This window comes from Leptidea sinapis, chromosome 23, assembly GCF_905404315.1.
Source record: "Leptidea sinapis chromosome 23, ilLepSina1.1, whole genome shotgun sequence".
NCBI lineage: Eukaryota > Metazoa > Arthropoda > Insecta > Lepidoptera > Pieridae > Leptidea > Leptidea sinapis.
In genome coordinates, this window is record NC_066287.1 from 6,298,471 (window position 1) to 6,317,844 (window position 19,374).

General features: G+C 33.9%; 1 protein-coding gene across 3 annotated transcripts in view; it reads right to left on the reverse strand.

Moving 5' to 3' along the window:
* The window catches only part of LOC126971352 (potassium voltage-gated channel unc-103), a 76,495-nt gene extending 65,350 nt beyond the window's left edge, over positions 1-11,145 (reverse strand). For all 3 annotated transcript variants that reach the window (XM_050817626.1, XM_050817627.1, XM_050817625.1), the window contains exon 1: positions 10,996-11,145. In XM_050817626.1, the coding sequence (XP_050673583.1) occupies positions 10,996-11,067 (72 nt within the window). In that variant the 5' untranslated portion in view covers positions 11,068-11,145. The remainder of the gene's footprint in view (positions 1-10,995) is intronic.
* Between the last annotated feature and the right edge of the window lie 8,229 nt (positions 11,146-19,374).

The following is a 19,374-nucleotide window of genomic DNA, read 5'->3' on the forward strand; positions in this document are numbered from 1 at the left end:
CTAATTATCAACAGTTGCATACAAGACTTTATCTGCTCCCATAGTTGATATGATGATTCTGAAACAGTTAGCTTATTGCTAACATTAAAACAGCCAGTCCTAGTAGTAGCCTAATATCTTCCATTATTGATTATATACAAATAACCTAAGTATTAATGAAAGAATTATTTACTTTAGTAGTAATTTACATTTTATAGGTTCTTCAGAAAATTATATATTTTTTGATATTTTCCAAATGATAAAATCCGATACGCTTTTCCATAACGCTTTCTTGATTTTTCCGGTACTAGATTGTTGTAAAATGTCCGTTGCAGCGTTTAAAATATCAGGCGGTGTGCTGTCAAAACTGAATCGCTCATGTTTTTGTAAACAAAACAATAAAAAATAACACAAACCGTGCAGGCCAAGAAATTAAAAAAGCTGGGATTCGAATGACCTACTTTTTTTACGGCACGCGACGTTTTGGTAGTGTGGAAGGCGCGTAAACGAATTTTTTTTTTAATTCATACAGATACCACGCATCGAGCAAAAACAACTGTTGTTTCAACGCCTGTTGCAACTCTTGGCGCATGAAGGGATGGAAAAAAAACAAAGGAGTGTTAATATGAAATTCAGTACAACATTACATCATCCGTTTGGATGATCTAATGGTTATTAGGACATTGAGTGTTTCAATGTTGGCAATAGGCTAACTTTTTCAGAATCCTTAGTAGAGTAATGAAAAAATGGGTGAAGATAAAATTTTAAATGCCATCGTAGTGGTTAGGGTCGAAGGCAGCTACCTGCCCGCTGGTGTAAGCAAGTGACGACACTCTTAGGCCTTAAAGTAACAACCGCCCTTAGAGCGGGATGGAAAGACCAATGACCACTGTGATGTAAGACTTTCATTGATACATCCTTCAGTAATGAAGGTACCCGGTATAAAAAGACCTTTCTTTAAAACTGTACGTGCAGCCTGGGGCATGTTTTCCACAAACTTGCGGTGGGTTTGGGTGCCGATGTGATTACAGGCACGAGAGACATTCTATCTCAAGGCTCATTCGCATTTCAATTATAATGGCACTGTTATGAGTATCTGTTAGGCCGTCTGCTAGTTTGTCACTTATTCTCAACAAAACCAAACACATGACATGAGCGACATCATTTACTGCGCTCGTCATCATGAGACAAGTCTCAGTACTTCAGTACTTTTACTGTATACGCTTACTGCCACTGTTTAGTGGCAGTAAAAAGAAGGTCTCCCTTTTTTTTATGATAATAAGGAACGAGACGATCAGGACATTCAGCTGATGGTAATTGATGCGCCCTACCTATTACAATGCAGTGCCGCTCAGAATTCTTGAAAAACCCAAAAAATATGAGCGGCACTACAATTGTGCTCGTCACCTTGAGACATAAGATGTTTAGTATCATTTTCCCAGTAATTTCACTAGCTACGGCCCCCTTCAGACCGAAACACAGTAAAGCTTACACATTACTGCCTCACGGCAGAAATAGACGCCGTTGTGGTACCCATAATCTAGCCAGTTTCCTGTGCAAAGAAGCCTCCCACTGGTAAAGCTCTCCCTAAGCTGCACATATTCGCTCATTTACCGAAGATGTTGTATCACGATGACTTTTAAAATTCAAGTTAATACTTGACGTCACTAATGTGACGGACACTAAATACCAAAGATAAATAGCGCACTTAGTAATTTAAAACATAATAAAACGATAAAAGATAACATTGACTCCAATACCTTATCAGTAGCTATAATGTTACTCAATATAATAATTATGATGTGTGTCGTGAGGCATTCTCTAAATGGATTTTATTTTTATGTTTATTAGATGAGATCTCTTTTGATTGCTAAACAACAACCGTTTAATAAAACTAAGATAAGATTATATATAATTTATGATTTAGAAACCTGGGTTATTATTTTTTTTATGGAAAAGGAGGTCACACGAGCGTACCTGTTAAGTGATCACCGCCGTCCACATTCTCTTGCAACACCAGAGGAATCATAGGGGCGTTGCGGACCTTTAAGGAAAGTGTACTCGCTTTTTTGAAGGTACCCATGTCGTATCGTCCCGGAAACACCGCACTAGGAACCTCATTCCACAGCTTTGTAGTTCGTGGAAGAAAGCTCATTGAAAACCGCACTGTGGAGGACCGCCAAACATGATGTCACAGGTGGTGGGTTTGATATCCTAATTTGTGGCGTGTTAGGTGAAACAGCTCTTTGGAACACTCCCCGTGATAAATGCGGTAGAAGACATATGAAGCAACATCTCTACCAGCCGTTCACCGTTTATGACAAAAGATAAACCGAATATATACAAATGAGGACTTGTCTTCCCGAATTTATTTATATTTTGGGATATATTTTTAACTGACTTAAAAAAGGAGGAGGTCCTCCATTCGATTGGTATATTTTTTATGTATGTACACCGATTACGCTGAGATTTATTTACCGATTTACGTGATGATTCTTCTTTAGTTTGATGCTTAATGCGTTATAGTTGCCATTTAGTCCGATGTTTGTCATAGTTTGGCCCCGTAATTTTCATTTCGCTCAAAGTCACGCGTTGCGAGTGTAGGTACCACTACACCACTATGACATTTGGCTTGGCACGGACTTCAAACCTATCAATAGGTAGCAAATACAAATAATAGTATTAGGTTTGCATAACTACTATATAAAAGTTATTAGGTTTGCATAAGAGGTGTATTTAATTAAATCTTTACTAAGTGTTTTTATACTTTTTAGTTTTGAAGTCGGTTTTTTATAAACGTAGTTTTTTTTCTTCCATTTTCGTGTACCGGTGATTGATACCAAACTCCTCCGAAACGGCTTAACCAATTTGTTTGAAATTTTGTGTGCATTTCGGATAGGTCTGAGAATCCCCTCGGCCATCATCTGTTATTCATACGCCTAAATGATAAGGGTGAACCCACCTCTAAATATTTTTTTTTTACAATTTTTTTATTATGATTAAAAATACATACAAATTCTAATTATCTTCAACGTCCGTTCCATCTACGATTAACACATATTTCTGTATCAGATGTAACAGATACGCATGATGGCAATCGAATATAATGATAATGGTAGTACGATAAATTTTATGTACGATATATATATGGTAGGTCTGAGAATCAGTCATCATTTATTTTTTATACCACAAAAATTTAATTATTGATTTTTCTTTATTACTTTATATGGCAATACAACGTTTGCTTGGACGAATAGTATTTTTATTATTTTTACTTTGGACATAGCTGATTCATTAATCATCTTTATGCTTGGTTCCCGATCCTGTTCTTTATCTTTCTTTTTGAAATGTGCTTACTTATCAACTCTTTGATACATTTCTCACTCATTCAAATCTTTGTAAATTTTCAACCACATTACTTATTTAATCGTTTATCCTTCAACTTACACTCCTGATGTGTTTTCATGTCTCTTACCTGTTCTGTGTGTTTATTTGTCTTGCGCATGTAGCATAACATCGAGTGGTGACGGTTTTTCCCTTACAAATTACGCGTGATGGCCATTCTAATGTCTTTTACCTGTTCTGTGGTTTATACAAAGGAATTGATCTAGAAATAATTAGGACCAGATCCAATCGTCCCCCTCCCCTCTAGATGGCCTACAATGGTCATACGAGAACATACCAAGGAATTACAGAGTAAATACTGGACGGAAGTGAGAGGGTGTAGACAAGCAAAAGAGGCCCTACTCCAAGTAGACTTCAGGCTCTCTCGCAAGCTACTAAAACTCCCACGCCAAAGATTACGTAAATTAACCCATGTTATAACGGGCCATGGCCCTTTTAACAAACATCTGTTTAGTATAGGTGTTACCGACATCCCGCTGTGCAGAGCCTGCATGGAGGCAGAAGAGACGGCCGCACACATCATTCTGGAATGTAGGAGTGTGGCCACTTACCGGGCCAAACACCTGGGGTCACCGAGGACTCTCCCCGAGGTCATGGGTGACATCAGAGGTTTGATTAACTACCTTGAGGAGTTGGGATGGCAAGATTAGCTGCCCACCTCACCACGCAAAATAGGCGCGCCATAGTCGTCGAGTTGCGGATAGTAGCCCGTGATAACCTATAACCTATCTAGAAATAATTACCAGGAATGAGACATATTTCTTGTTTAGTATAAAATGGCAGATTATGTATAAAATAAACTATGTTTTATTAAATTTCATTACATTTCGATGATATCTTTATTTATGCAGTTTATCACGTTTAAAAAATGTATCGATATCGAAGTGTTTAAATACTTATACGTAAAGTAAATGTTTGTAGAGTTTATGTCACTTGAGTGTTTGATACTTTTGGTATTTTCGATATTATTACTATCTTTCTGCTGCATATTTCGCGCTATTTATAACATAGGTCCTAAAGATTCATTTAAGAGAAAATTTTAAAGAAATAAACATTTTGACTGTTGCTTGTCAATATATTCTTGATAATGTTCTTTATGTTCATAAGCACAATTTGAATGAATTTGCAAGAAACTGTGACAATCATAATGTTAACACGAGGCACAAAAATAAACTTGTTATTAGTAAGTCTTTTTTGGAGCAATGTATATGCTTTTACAACAAGATCTCAGAAAATGTTCAAAACAAAAGTATTACGATATTCTAAACAATAGTTAAAAAATACTATAACATAAATGACTTTCTTAATGATTCCGCCGTTTGGGAATGGAGTGACTGCCCTAAGGCTATTAAATAATAAGTTTAATTGTACAATATTACATTGTAAACATTTTATGATGAAAAAAAGGCCCGCTGAGTTTGTTGCGCCCATTCTTCTCAGGTCTGAGGCATTCTCTTTGGAATTCGTGGTAGTATTTGACTTTCAATAAGTGATGTCACATCCTATTTTGAATAAAAATACTTGAATTTGTATTTCATTTAATTTCTTGTGCCGACATTAATAATATTTGTTGTCTTCAAATAAAGTTAATATTCATTTACATGTACAGATACATTTACACAAAGAGAATTAGGCTCAGTTCATGCTGCCTGAAATAATATTTCGTGCAGCGCTGCTTTTCAGTCATCCCCAACTCCCTAAGGTGTTAGGTGGGATAAAACACACGCACAACAAAAAATATTAATACAAAACCGAACTTTTTTTAAACATCTGTATTTTTATAAGGAAACTAGCTGACCCAGCAAACTTTGTATTGCCATATAAAGTAATTTAAAAGTTTTTGGGGTTTAAAAAGTAGATGTAACCGATTCTCAGACCTACTAAATTTATCGTACTACAATTATTGTATTCGATTGCCATCTTGCAACCCTATAGCGGATTTGTGGATGGAACAGAATAATATAAATCGTAGAAGGGCGATAATTTGAAGTTGTATGTATTATTTAATGCTGACTCATAATCAAACAATTTAAAAAAAAAATGTCAAAAATATTTAAAAAAAAAATTGGGGTGGACATTTAGGGGGATGAAAAATAGATGTTGTTCGATTCTCAGACCCACCCAATATGCACTCAAAATTTCATGAGAATCGGTCAAGCCATTTCGAAGGAGTTTAACTACAAACACCGCGACATGAGAATTTTATATATTAGATTATGTGTGTGTATTTGTGTGTGTCTATGAATGTAGCGATAACTGTTTTATCACCAAATACTACGCCGTTGCATATAAACTTATCATATTTATGATATGATTTGGCAGATCCATGTACGACAAATATACAAGTACACCAAAACCAACAGACACCATTTACACGCTCTTTATTATAAGAAGCTAGCTGGTATTAGCTTGGCTCAGTAAATTATATTTGAAAACTGTAGGAACTAATGAAGAACTGACGACCAATATAGCCCTTGTTAGTTAGTGACCCTGCCTACTTAGCTAGTCCCGGGTTCGAATCCCGGTAGGTGCAAACATTTATATGATGAATATGGATATTTGTTTCCGAGTCATCGATGTTTCTATGTATTTATGTATATTTAAGTAAATATATCGTATTAACTAAATCGTTGTATTGTACCCATACTGCTATCCCTAATTTGGGGCAAGATAATTAGTGTAAAAGTGTATCAATGTTATTATTATTTAATATAACCCAAATATTTGGGGAAACAAAATTTACAATAATTGGGAAAGTTTGTTATTTATGGGTTTGATCCAACTTATTAAACCTAATTTGTTTAAGCCAAACTATTAAAAAACAAAATGAGAATTTGTTAGCACTCCTCGGTCCTCACCCTGACATATAATAATTTTTAAATCAGGTGAGCGTTCTTTGAAGTATCATCGTGCAACTCGTGTTTGTGGTTTCCTCTTTGAGTACGTCCGAGTACTTGGAGAAGCCGTAAGCGGTCAAGTACTCCATACACTTATTCATAGGATTCAACATTTTAGTAATCTCACACTAAGCTATTTAATTTTTTCTATCAAACTAGCCGTTCCCGCCCGCCTCGCTGGGAAAGGAGATAAATTAAATTTTATTCATCTCATTAGAAACACATTTTCAAAAAATAAGCCATAAACTATCTAGGATAAATTTCGCATCGAATAGTGGTAGTTTCATGTCAATACGATCAGTGGTTAAGGCGTGATTGAGCCTCAAACAAACACCATTTTCACTATTTTAATATATATAAATTACGTGTCACGTTTTTTGTCCGCGATGGATTCCTAAACTAATGAACGGATTTTAATGGGTACTACTTTATGGAGTATAGTTTGGTCCAACTCGAGAGATTGGATAGTTTTTATTTCGATTTAGGACCCATAATTATTTTTATTTTCAATATTTGTTTTGTATGGACATATTTTCTTTGAGAGAATTTAGTGACGCGCGATTTGATAATTCTGCTGTGAAACAATTTTAATAAAACTACAGGGAGCATATTTTACGAAATAATTCTTGATGTTATCAAATGTTATTAACGAATTCAAAAGTAACAGTATTTTATTTATTATGTACCTACAGAACAACGTCTGTCGGGTCAGCTAGTATATATATAGAAACAAAGACCATAATAGCACAGTACAGTAATAGAACAATACCTTAACTTGATGCTAGAGCGGCTGAATCGACGCACGCAAACATTAACACGACCGCTAAGCAATCTTGGGAAGACAAAACTAATGAGTGCTACGTCATATGCCGCTGAGACTAGTCGCATATAAATAAGCTCAAGTCTCAAGACAGTTGCAAAATACATTTAATTAGTTATTGAGATAGGTATACCTAGGACAATAGACACTAATTGTTGCAAGGCTTTAAGGTTAGGGTATGTATTATAAGGTAATACTATTAACTCAACTTATCTTTATAATTTAGTTGTACAGTTTATTATATAAACTCAAATTATTTAGTTGTGACAGAAATAAGTAAACTTTTGTAAAGCTACTTCAGACATCAGCTTCTAACAAATATCAGCTGTTAAAACTGTAACACTCATATATCTACTGTATTAGTGTACGACCGTTTAGGAAAAAAGATATATTATTATTACTAATAAATGAATAAAATAATAAAAGATGCACTCACCTATTGCCATTATAATTGTTATAAATTACAATGGCAATGGGCGAATCATGTATAGCGACTGATAACTTGATAAGAGATGAGCGATACCTTTTAAATACATTAGAGATTTAATAAAGAAAACATAAAATAACAACGGGACATGATTCGTTAGAACTTTTACAAAATGCATCTTTTTAGAAGACACAAAGATATCTTACTTTTTCGTCAATAGCGGCAAACTTCATATAGGTGTTTGAATCATCTAATTTGATTTATAAGTTATGGCTTTCCAACAAAAAAACTTTTGAGAAATATTTTTTTTAATGTATTTTTTATTCAACTATCCAAATTATCCGAACGACTGTTCTATACTAATAATAAAATCGTTAAAAATGAAAAACTGTGCATCAATTTTGACAATATGAAAGCCAAAAAGGTATTTTAAAGAATGTCTATCTGTATGTCCGGGCAAAATGAAAAAACTAATATAAAGACACGAACTAGTAAAAAAAGAAAAACTATTAGCAAGTGAAGCACCTTTATGCTAGTGTGTGTGCGGTTACGGGGTATACCTGTTACACAATTTTTTCTCCCTTAAATAATCATATATCAACAAAGACTTTTTTGTTATTGTTTTTACACATCTTCACAACACACGACGGCATTTTTAAAATATTTTATTGCGACGCAAACTGATCTGTCACAGACGATGACAATTCTCATAATGGCCGCCGATCGGCCTGTAGTACTGTAAGTGTGTGCGTGGGGCTATGTATTTACAGGTAAATCGGCTTGCTTTGGTGCTACACTGTTATGTAAGGTGACACGGAGTCTTTATTTTTTTACTAGTCCGTGTACATAGATTTCTTATTTCGCATGCATAAATAAGAAATCGGGACTGCTACACCCTATAAATTTTGATTCCCTTGCGAATGTCGAAATATTCGTTTCTGCGGCAAAACTTATAATATTTGAAACTTTTTTCACAGCTTCAATTTCAACTTGAAACATTCACGCATAAATGAGATAACGTGTCTTTACAGACAGAATTCGAACGTTTTGAATTAATTGATAAAGTTAACACGTGAGTAGTAAATGACCTACGTGCTTAAACCTCAAAAAAGCTAATCAACAATAGGTCCATCCAACTACGTTGTATCAACATTTGAATTAAGAAAAAAAAAATCTTAACATCACGCTTTTTAATACCAATAAAAGTACGCTGTGACAGGATCGACAAGTCACACAAAGCAGCAACCTTTCACGTACAAAGACCAGAATGAGCCCTACCCAGCCACCAGCCCTTCGAAGGTTTTTGAATTATCGAATCAAATTGAGATATTAAATGGATGAATCATCTTCATACTTGGTACTGTTCTATGACTCTTTTCCACTCAAACAAAAAAACAACCAAGTAATGTATATCATTGTAAAAAAAATGATAGAAGTATTCATTTGTGCTCGAATCATGGAAAAACTATTGGATATATGTATTTTAATAATTAAGTCTTCTAAGTTTTATGCCCTTAGTCACTCGGCCCTTATCTAGAAAAAAAAATGCGATATCTCCATTTAACTTAAAGTTAATAAAGTTTTTAGTAAAAAACATTTTTATAAGTACTACGTGCTTAGTTATGTGTGTACGCAGACAAAGTCGCGGGGAACAGCTAGTTTCTAAATCAATCGTCATATCTAAAGTTTAACGGCCTTACAAATAAAATTGACATAAATTTATAACCAAGCATAAACCAAGAATATGTAAAATGTTTACAAATCGACATTTTGCTTACGAATGGTTTGTTCGGACGTATAACGTTTCCCGCGTTTATTTGCAAGGCAACTTGTCATTAGGAAAACTTCAGAATTTCTTTGTTTATCATCAGTTATAACTTTATACCAAGTTTATTTGTAAGGCTGTAATTATTTATATAATTTCCTACATATCGACAACTACGTTATAGCTTCAATTACAAACAAAAGCATCCGTCGTATCAGTGTAATCGCTCGTAAGCGTTTGCACTTCATTAAATCGGCTTAACGAGGTGATGTAAGCGATATTGTGCTGTAATCCCGACTACCTGTTCAATAAACTTAATTTGATTGCTTTTATATTATTTTTCCGCTATTTTACTTGGGTATTCATAAATTTGTTAGAAGCTGATGTCTGAAGTAGCTTTACAAAAGTTTACTTATTTCGGTTACAACTAAATAATTTGAGTTTATATAATAAACTAATAAACTGTACAACTAAATTATAAAGATAAGTTGAGTTAATAGTATTACCTTATAATACATACCCTAACCTTAAAGCCTTGCAACAATTAGTGTCTATTGTCCTAGGTATACCTATCTCAAAAACTAATTAAATGTATTTTGCAACTGTCTTGAGACTTGAGCTTATTTATATGCGACTAGTCTCAGCGGCGTATGACGTAGCACTCATTAGTTTTGTCTTCCCAAGATTGCTTAGCGGTCGTGTTAATGTGTGCGTGCGTCGATTCAGCCGCTCTAGCATCAAGTTAAGGTATTGTTCTATTACTGTACTGTGCTATTATGGTCTTTGTTTCTATATATATACTAGCTGACCCGACAGACGTTGTTCTGTAGGTACATAATAAATAAAATACTGTTACTTTTGAATTCGTTAATAACATTTGAAAACATCAAGAATTATTTCGTAAAATATGCTCCCTGTAGTTTTAGTAAAATTGTTTCACAGCAGAATTATCAAATCGCGCGTCACTAAATTCTCTCAAAGAAAATATGTCCATACAAAACAAATATTGAAAATAAAAATAATTATGGGTCCTAAATCGAAATAAAAACTATCCAATCTCTCGAGTTGGACCAAACTATACTCCATAAAGTAGTACCCATTAAAATCCGTTCATTAGTTTAGGAATCCATCGCGGACAAAAAACGTGACACGTAATTTATATATATTAAAATAGTGAAAATGGTGTTTGTTTGAGGCTCAATCACGCCTTAACCACTGATTGTATTGACATGAAACTACCACTATTCGATGTGAAATTTATCCTAGATAGTTTATGGCTTATTTTTTGAAAATGTGTTTCCAATAAGATGAATAAAATTTAATTTATCTCCTTTTCCAGCGAGGCGGGCGGGAACGGCTAGTTTGATAGAGCAGTTTTAATCTCCGCGGTATAAAAGTCTTCACCCTTCTTCATCATTAACGATATTAGGACAATGATGAAGTCTACTATAAATTAAGACCCCTTACCTGATTGATTGACGTCTGACATAAGAAATTACCTTTCATTGACCTTAAATACATATTTTTTTAAGAATACGTTCCGTTTATAAAATATATAATCTTGTCAAATATTTGACTTTATTCGTAATTTTTGTTTAATTTACTAATAAAATTCAAATGTACTTTAAAACTAGTTTTAATGCATATTTAGAACAATATAACTTAGTGTTTAAGATGAAAATTAAACAATATCTCTACTTACCAGTTTTTCTTCAAGTATATCATTGTTATTGTGATTGCTCCCATACTTTAAGGCACCGTTTTCCATGTCCATTCCACTTACAAATATAACACTCAATACTTTACATTACCTATACGTCAAGTTAACATTGTAACTTCAATCTAAATAAACATTACAGACAGGAAGTTCTCCAATCCTTATCACTCGCACCTATATTTTTTTAGCATAGACAACGAACATATCTTTTAAATTAAATGCTTAGAACTCTAAGTTTTATTTTCATTATACACAAACGAAATATTATTAAATGAGGTTACTAATAATAAGTTTATCAATATTATCACAGAGTTGATAAAGAATTCAACTTATACATTAATCGTTGCTACGTTACATTCAATCGTAAACAGATTATTTTATTGAATTTTAACACTACAGATTACTGAAGCACTTCACACAAATTACCGTACGAAAGTTTAACAAAGTTAAATTTGAACGAAGGCACTGCGTTTAAGGAGGCTTTAATGAGTATCGCTAATAGAATGTTAAAGAGGAACAGATAGGTTGTGTTCGCATTAGCGTCGCGCTGTTTGGGCGGGCGGGAGAGAGAAACGCGTCACACTGCGGCGGGCGGCGGGTCGCTCTCGGTACAAACCACCATCGCGGGCCGCACCACAGCTAAGACTGCCCTTGGACTATATTCTACACCACCTTACCACCTCGGCGTCGCTAGGTCAGTCAGGGTATGCATTACCGTTCGAAAACTTCAATTTATGTTTCATAATTGGACGTAGTTCCTGAAAAACGTTTTAAGCCACAAACATCACATTTTAAGGAATTCGTGTTTAATGTTTAGTAAATATTAGTGTATTCCATACATGTGTTTAAGGCTAACTATAAGTCATGATGTCATTTAAAGAGTGACAGCAGGGCTGACATTTTTTGTCAGTCCGTTAATATGAATCACGTGACCAGTTTTGTGTTTTTAACTCAATTTCAACATGATTGTGGTTTGAAACATCTTTCTGGAATTACGTCCAATTTTACTCAAATCTTTTCGGAATGTTAAGACAAACTTTCTAATAATTTTCTAATTACAGGTTAATATACTTGTAGTATTTTTATTTTGTTTTTTTTTATCTCGTTTTCAGAGGGTCCCCCTGGAAAGGTCTTGAAACGTTGGTTATTCCTTTATAAGTGTTTTATTTAAATATATACTTATTTTAAAATTATCATCGTTAGGCTTCAGTAAAATTTTACAAATAACATTTGTTTGTCATTATTCGTCTTAAATCTATTATGAATTTCTTATTAAATTGATTCAAATGCAAAAAAGTAGTTCAATTAAAACAGCATCCAATTTTTTGAGTTCCGTACCTCAAAACCAAGAAAAATATACCCATATAGGATCACTTTAATATCCGTCCGTCTGTCTGTCTAGACCCTTTATCTCCGGAACGCGTTGAGGTATCGAGTTGAAATTAAGTTATACTTCTAAGTTAACTTAAGAAAAAGATACGGCTGTTTATGCCGCAAAATATATATATATCGACACTCTCAAGGGAATCAAAATTTAAAGGGTATTTTCCGTTGAACTACAACTATGAAATTTTGCTAGTACTACTGTCTTATACTACAAGTATAGGGAAAGGTCTGACAACTATACATTTGTAATTAGATCATACAAAAGACAGGGTATTTATGCAAGGAACGGCGGTCCAAATAATAAATTTAGTTAACCGTGTCATGTAACCGGGTCTCGTATGAAAGGGCTTCATTGGTTCAAGCTTAAACAATTTTTTTATTTTTAATTTAATACGAAAAGAGAAAAAAAAAAAACAATTCACTTTTTATTCCCAATTTACAATGTGTCACGATGTAACAGGTTTGACACACTTATATACGGACCTAGACAAGAGTTCGAGAGTCGTTTGTTATGGAAAAAATTTTAAGCTAAATATGGTAACTAATGGTTATGTTGACAATACTTAATATGATTACATGGAGTTAAAAGTTTTATTGCGAGAACCTTTACCAAGAATGCTCACAGCAAATTTTACTAAGTAACTAGCTGACCCAGCAAACGTTGTATTGCCGATATTAAAATCGCGATACAGAAGTAACTGTTGATCGTAGATGGGTGAAAATTTGAAGTTGTATGTATTTTTTAATGCTGGCTCATAATCAAACAAATTTAAAAAAAATGTCAAATAAAAAAAATAAAAAAAATTGGCGTGGACCACTCTTAACATTTAGGGGGATGAAAAATAGATGTTGTCCGATTTTCAGACCTACCCAATATGTACTCAAAATTTCATGAGAATCAGTAAAGCCGTTTCGAAGGAGTTTAACTACAAACACCGCGACATCAGAATTTTTTATATTAGATTTATAATATTTTATATTAATTCTAAGTTATCTATACTAATATTATAAAGAGGTAAGATTTGATTGTTTGATGTTTGTATTGAATATGCTCAACAACTACTGAACCGATTTGAATAATTCTTTCACTGCTGGGAAGCTACATTATCCCCGGCTGATATAGGTTACATTACATTTTCAAAAAAATTTGGTATCGCTACTAAAAGTCCATTAATGTAACCCAAGATGTAAAAATATCTACGCGAACGACGTCGCGGGGTATCAGCTAGTTTATAATATTTTAGCCTAACTTGTGTAGATGTTATGAAAAACAAAATAAGACAAAAGTCGCAATAATTCAGCTAACAGATTTGATATTTAACCTGTCACTGCTATTATAGACCGGAAAATGTGTGATAAAAAATAGTAGGGTGACACGCAATGGAAAAATCAGAGAATATAATAAAAATTAAAGGAAATAATAATTTACGGGCTATCTGAGGCCAGAATGTGGAAGGACTCACATCTTCCACCATCTTCTTTAATTTATATACATAGATGCATAATATATAGCTATTTTACGATAACTTATACTATAGCTCAGTGACCTACTGAAAATGTTAGCTTATCAAAAAGTATTTCGTAGAGAATTAATGGGTACGAGACTAGGAGGGTCAGCGCTTACTACCGGTACTGTACCGTAGCAGCAAATATTCATTCATTCATTCAAACCAAATGTAATCCAACAAATATTCAAATATGTTTAGTGAAGAGCCGATATTTTGACGCGCGAATTTTTGGCTTAAAAATTAGGGTGCTCTTTCGATAGTAACTCAAATAAAAGTGTGTTTGGGACATAAGAAGGTGAATTTTCACCAGATTTTGTGCAAATATATTTTTTGTTGGGAAACATAAAAATAAAAAACTAGAAACTTGGTTATTTGAATTTTTCACATACATTTTGGGGTTATGTGAAGAAAGTTTAAGTACAAAAGTTGTAGATCTTTTTGTTACCTACAACTTTGCTATTTTTTTTTTTCCATATGACTTGTTGTGTAATCATATTTGTAACAATCTCTTCCATTTCCAATGGGTTCCTACTATTATTTTGATTTGTTTCAAAAGTTATCGACCCTGGTCTATTAAGGTTTTGGATACTGATAGGACACGTTGGTTTTTATTTAAAACAATTTTCAAGCTTCGTCATCAATTTCCTAATTTGCAAATATTGGGGTTGATCATCTGTAAAGTAGATCCTGTAGATAAAGCCACAACCTGAGAGTTGAACAAAGCATACAAGATTTTATGACGATACGTCACTCGAATGGTTAGCTCAGTTGGCAGAGCACTCGCACGGACCGCGAAAGGTCGTGGGGTCGAGTCCCGCATCGTTCATTAAATTTTGTTTTAGAATTCTATTTCTGTATTAATCCTAGAAGTGATTATTTTTAAAACATAAGAAATTATAACATGGCATTAAAAGCCTTATATGATGTTTAGTTTTACATAATATGCAAGAATTACAATGTTATATTAGTAAAATGAACTTATATAAAATTATTGCCAATCTATACTGTATATATAAAGCTGCAGTGTTTGTTTGTTTGTTTGAACGCGCTAATCTCTGGTACTACTGGTCCGATTTGAATGATTCTTTCAGTGTTGGGTAGTCCATTTATCGAGGAAGGCTATAGCCTATGTTTTTTTTTTCAAAAGTAGGGATCCGTAATAAAATTGCTATTTTGTAACACAAGGTGTAAAATCGAAAACCTATTTTTGCGTGCGCTGCAAAAACTATTGACAATAGAACAAAATGATGTACAGGCTATAATATAGGCAATATTTTATTACTTATAAAACTATCGCGTGAATGAATACTTTATATGGCAAAACAACGTTTGCCGGGTCAGCTAGTTAATTTATAAATAAGCAATTTGTTGAAATCGGTAGGCAAGAAAACTTTATGAAAATTATAGATATACTAGCTAGCCCGCCCGAAGAAAAAAATGATTTAAGTATTCGGGACGAATGTAGTCTAAAGCCAACAGAAGAGTGAACAATATGAAAGTTAACGAGTTAAAAATATAACAAAAACGCTTTTCTGAATTTTTTTATAATATTACTACTAGTTGACCTGACAGACGTTGTTCTGTACATAATAAATAAAATACTGTTTTTTATGAATTTGTCAATAATATTTCATAACATCAAGAATTATTTCGAAAAATATGCTCCCTGTTGTTGTAATGAGCACAATTGTAAAACCATGCGTCAATCAATTATTTTACAGAAAATATGCCCATACAAAACAAATATTGGAAATAAAAATAATTATGGGTCCCAAATAGAAATAAAAACTATCCTATCTCTCAAGTTGGACTAAACTGCACTCCATAAAGTAATTAATCCCGGAGTTCACGGGAAACAAACATCAGGACACTAGATTTATATAATATATAAAGATAAAATAATAGTTCGCTTTAAAATTGCAGTGAAGTAAACAGGTAATCGAATAAAATTTATAAGTTAAATAATTAACTGTATAAATAATAGGTGCCTCTCTAGTTCCGTGATATGATTGAATATTAAATGCAACTGAAGATAGCATGAATGAATAGTGGACGGCTTTGTTGGTTACTGTTAGTATGTAATACACTGGCCACAGCTTAGAGTCCAAGAAATACCACTATTAGTTTAAAAAAATCTTATAATATGTGGCGTACAATTAACTAATAGCGATATTAAAATATAAAACACGTCATAAAGCTATAAACAAAACCACATTATATACTACAATTAAAAGGTTTTAAACTTTAACCTAATTTATAGTTTAACCGGAGTTAAGTCGGGCAATAAGTCTACTTTGGAATATCCATACTGCACACAGATCGGGTGTTACATGTCATATAAGTTAATATAGTACTTCACAGGTGGTGGTATACAATGAATGCTATTAATAATTCTTGTGTACAAATTGCGTCATCTAATTAACCTACTGTATATTTCATGCTGCAAACTTGAAATTGCTTAGTTAGTTTACTAAATAACAGGTGGCGTTGTTTGGCCGACCGCATCGAAATTGCGGTAGCATGTTGGAATACAGTTTAGAATTTAAACGAAAGCACGAAACCTGTTCGTTGCTTGTGTTAAAGATATAGGAAAGAAAGAAAAGAAAGAAAGGAATATAACTTAAATTATAGGAAATTGACCAATAATATTTCAAAACATCAAGAATTAGAGTACATAAATGTAATACATAAAACAAGTTGGTCACTTATATAGTGTCATGATAGTGTCAAATTAGAATTTGTGTTTAATGGGAGTCGAATATTAGACCTCGTTGACACCGAAAATCGTTTTCCAATATATCGATCCTGGGCAACTAATATTAAAAATAGAGAAATTTGGAAACTGAGCTCAGAGGAGCTGTTCGGGTTGATTCCAGCGGCCGAATTCCCCCACCGGACATTACGTGCAAAGTACCACCCGCATCACGTTGACGTCTGGCATTCCACAACCGCGCGTTTTTCTAGAAATTTCTTGCCTCACATAGCCACTTTGTGGAATCAATTACCGGCTGCGGTTTTCCTCAACCGATACGACTTAGGGACCTTCAATAAAAGAGCATACCTTTAAGGCCGGCAATGCATCTCTTGACACCTGATGTTACGGATGTCCATGGGCGGTTGCCTCACATCTCCCCATCCCATGCGCCTCTAGCCCGTTTGCCCCCTCTTATATATAAAAAAAAAACTAATCGTATTCTATAAGCTTCCATGATCAAGTATATCGATGTCTTACTTCAGTTTATAGATTATTGATATACCTAAGGAATACGTAACTAAGATTTAGATTTTTTTTTAGAGAAGTGATCACCACATTCTCTTACAATTCCAGAGGATTCACAAGAGCGTTGCCGTACCTTTTACAAAGTGTACGCGCTTGAAGGTATATGGTATTGCCCTAGAAACACCACCCAAAGAAGCTTAATTCACAGCTTGGTCGTACGTAGAAAAAAGTTTCTTAAGAACCGCACTGCAGAGGAACGCCATACATTCAAATGGTGGGGATGATATCCTAATGTGTGGCCTGTCGTGCGAAGGTGGAATTCGCCAGCAGGAATCAGGTGAAACAGCTCTTCAGAACACTCCCCGTGATAAATGCGGTAGAAGACACACAATGAAGCGACGTCTCTACGCAACGCCAAGTTCTCTAGCAGTTTACAGAGGGGTGTCCCGATAATTCGAGCAGCTCTACGTCGCACGCGGTCAAATCATTCGTAGAGCGCTAAAATGAAGATTAGATTATAAACTTTACATAAGATTTAAGATATTGTTGCCTTTCATTCACCTAAGTATACCCATTTACCGAGTTTCAGGCCATTATCCTCATTCAAATTTCCGCTGCCGCGTAATTGGAATTATATATGCATAATGCATTGTCGGTCGATCGCATATACCGACGAGGTTAATATAGTTGTATGTTAAACCGATGTGTGCCAAACCACCAAACCACACGCATAAGTGAACATTACATGAGGACGAGTTTAATAATACGAAATACAACTTCTATTTTGTATTAAATTCTTGAAGTATTAAAAGGCATAAAAGGCATTTATTTTCTCAATATTGATTACTTTAGAATTCTTTTTGATGTCATTTCTAATAACTACTAGATACTACTATCGCTTCGGAAACAAATGGCGCTCTGAGAGAGAAGAAGCGGCGCAAGAACAGTGCCTGAACAGTGGCTGGGACTTTATTATAGAAGTGTATACAATTACCTTTACATTATATATCTCATTATTCACATACATTATGTATCTTATGAAGCCTACTAGAATTAGTTACAAGCAATCCCTTATTTCTAGTGTTATAATAATGAAAATCACTATGAAGAGCAAAAAGGTGACGATTTTGTGAACGTTTATTAAATTTTCATAAATGTACTGACAATGAACAGTCATAATATTTACTTCTTTAAATTTTTCTTTGAGAGACTGTTTTGAGAGACTGACCAAGCTGATATATAGCACGAACAGCTCTCTTTTGCAGAGCAAATACTATATCAATGTCAGCAGCATGACCCCATAGTAAAATACTGTACGTCATGATGCTGTGAAAATAACTGAAGTACACTAATCTAGTGTGTTCGTGTACTCTCTAATCTTTCTAACTGCATATGCCGCAGAGCTGAGTCTATCTGCTAGATGGGCAATATATATATATATATATATATATACCTTAACTTGTACAATATATAATATAATAAATATACGCAAAAACAGATTAAAAAACTTGAGACTTGCCAAAGAGCCTGGAGAGGAGTAGTTTGAATATTAATAAAACACATAAAGTTCGAAACATATTTTACCATTTACATTACCATTAAAGTATTGACAAATGTATCATGGAACAAACATAAACTTGTTATGCCTTCTACTCGGCTAAGTCAAGTTAGTAAGTCTTTTATGGGGCGATGTATATGCTTTTACAAGAAGATCCCAGAAAATGTTAAAAACAAAAGTATTACGATAGTCAAATAATTGTTAGAAAGCGTTTTTGTGGTAAAGGTTACTATAACATAAATTAGGTTCTTAATGATTCCACAGATTGGGAATGGAGCGATCGCCCTAAGGTTATTAAATAATAACTTTTATTGTACAATATACCTTGAGACTGGTATCCCAGAAACCTAAAAAGAAAACGGGGGGGGGGGGACAATACAGGAGATGGTCGAAAAAACTACATTTAAAAAAACCTACTTCATAAACTGAAAAGTATCAAATTAATTCACCTTTTATGCAAACTTTTATTTTTAATATTAATAAAACACTATTATTTATATGTGCTAACTATTGACAGGTTTTAAGTCAGTGCCAAGCCCTAAACATAATAAAACTTAATATTATAAAAAGCTTACTTACTGTAATTATTACGGTTGTCTGGTCCGCTTGGATTGTTTTCTTCTAGACGAAGCTATCCCACTCAAAGTAACGAGTGGCGAGTGTAGGTACTTACTATAACATTTGGCTTGGCA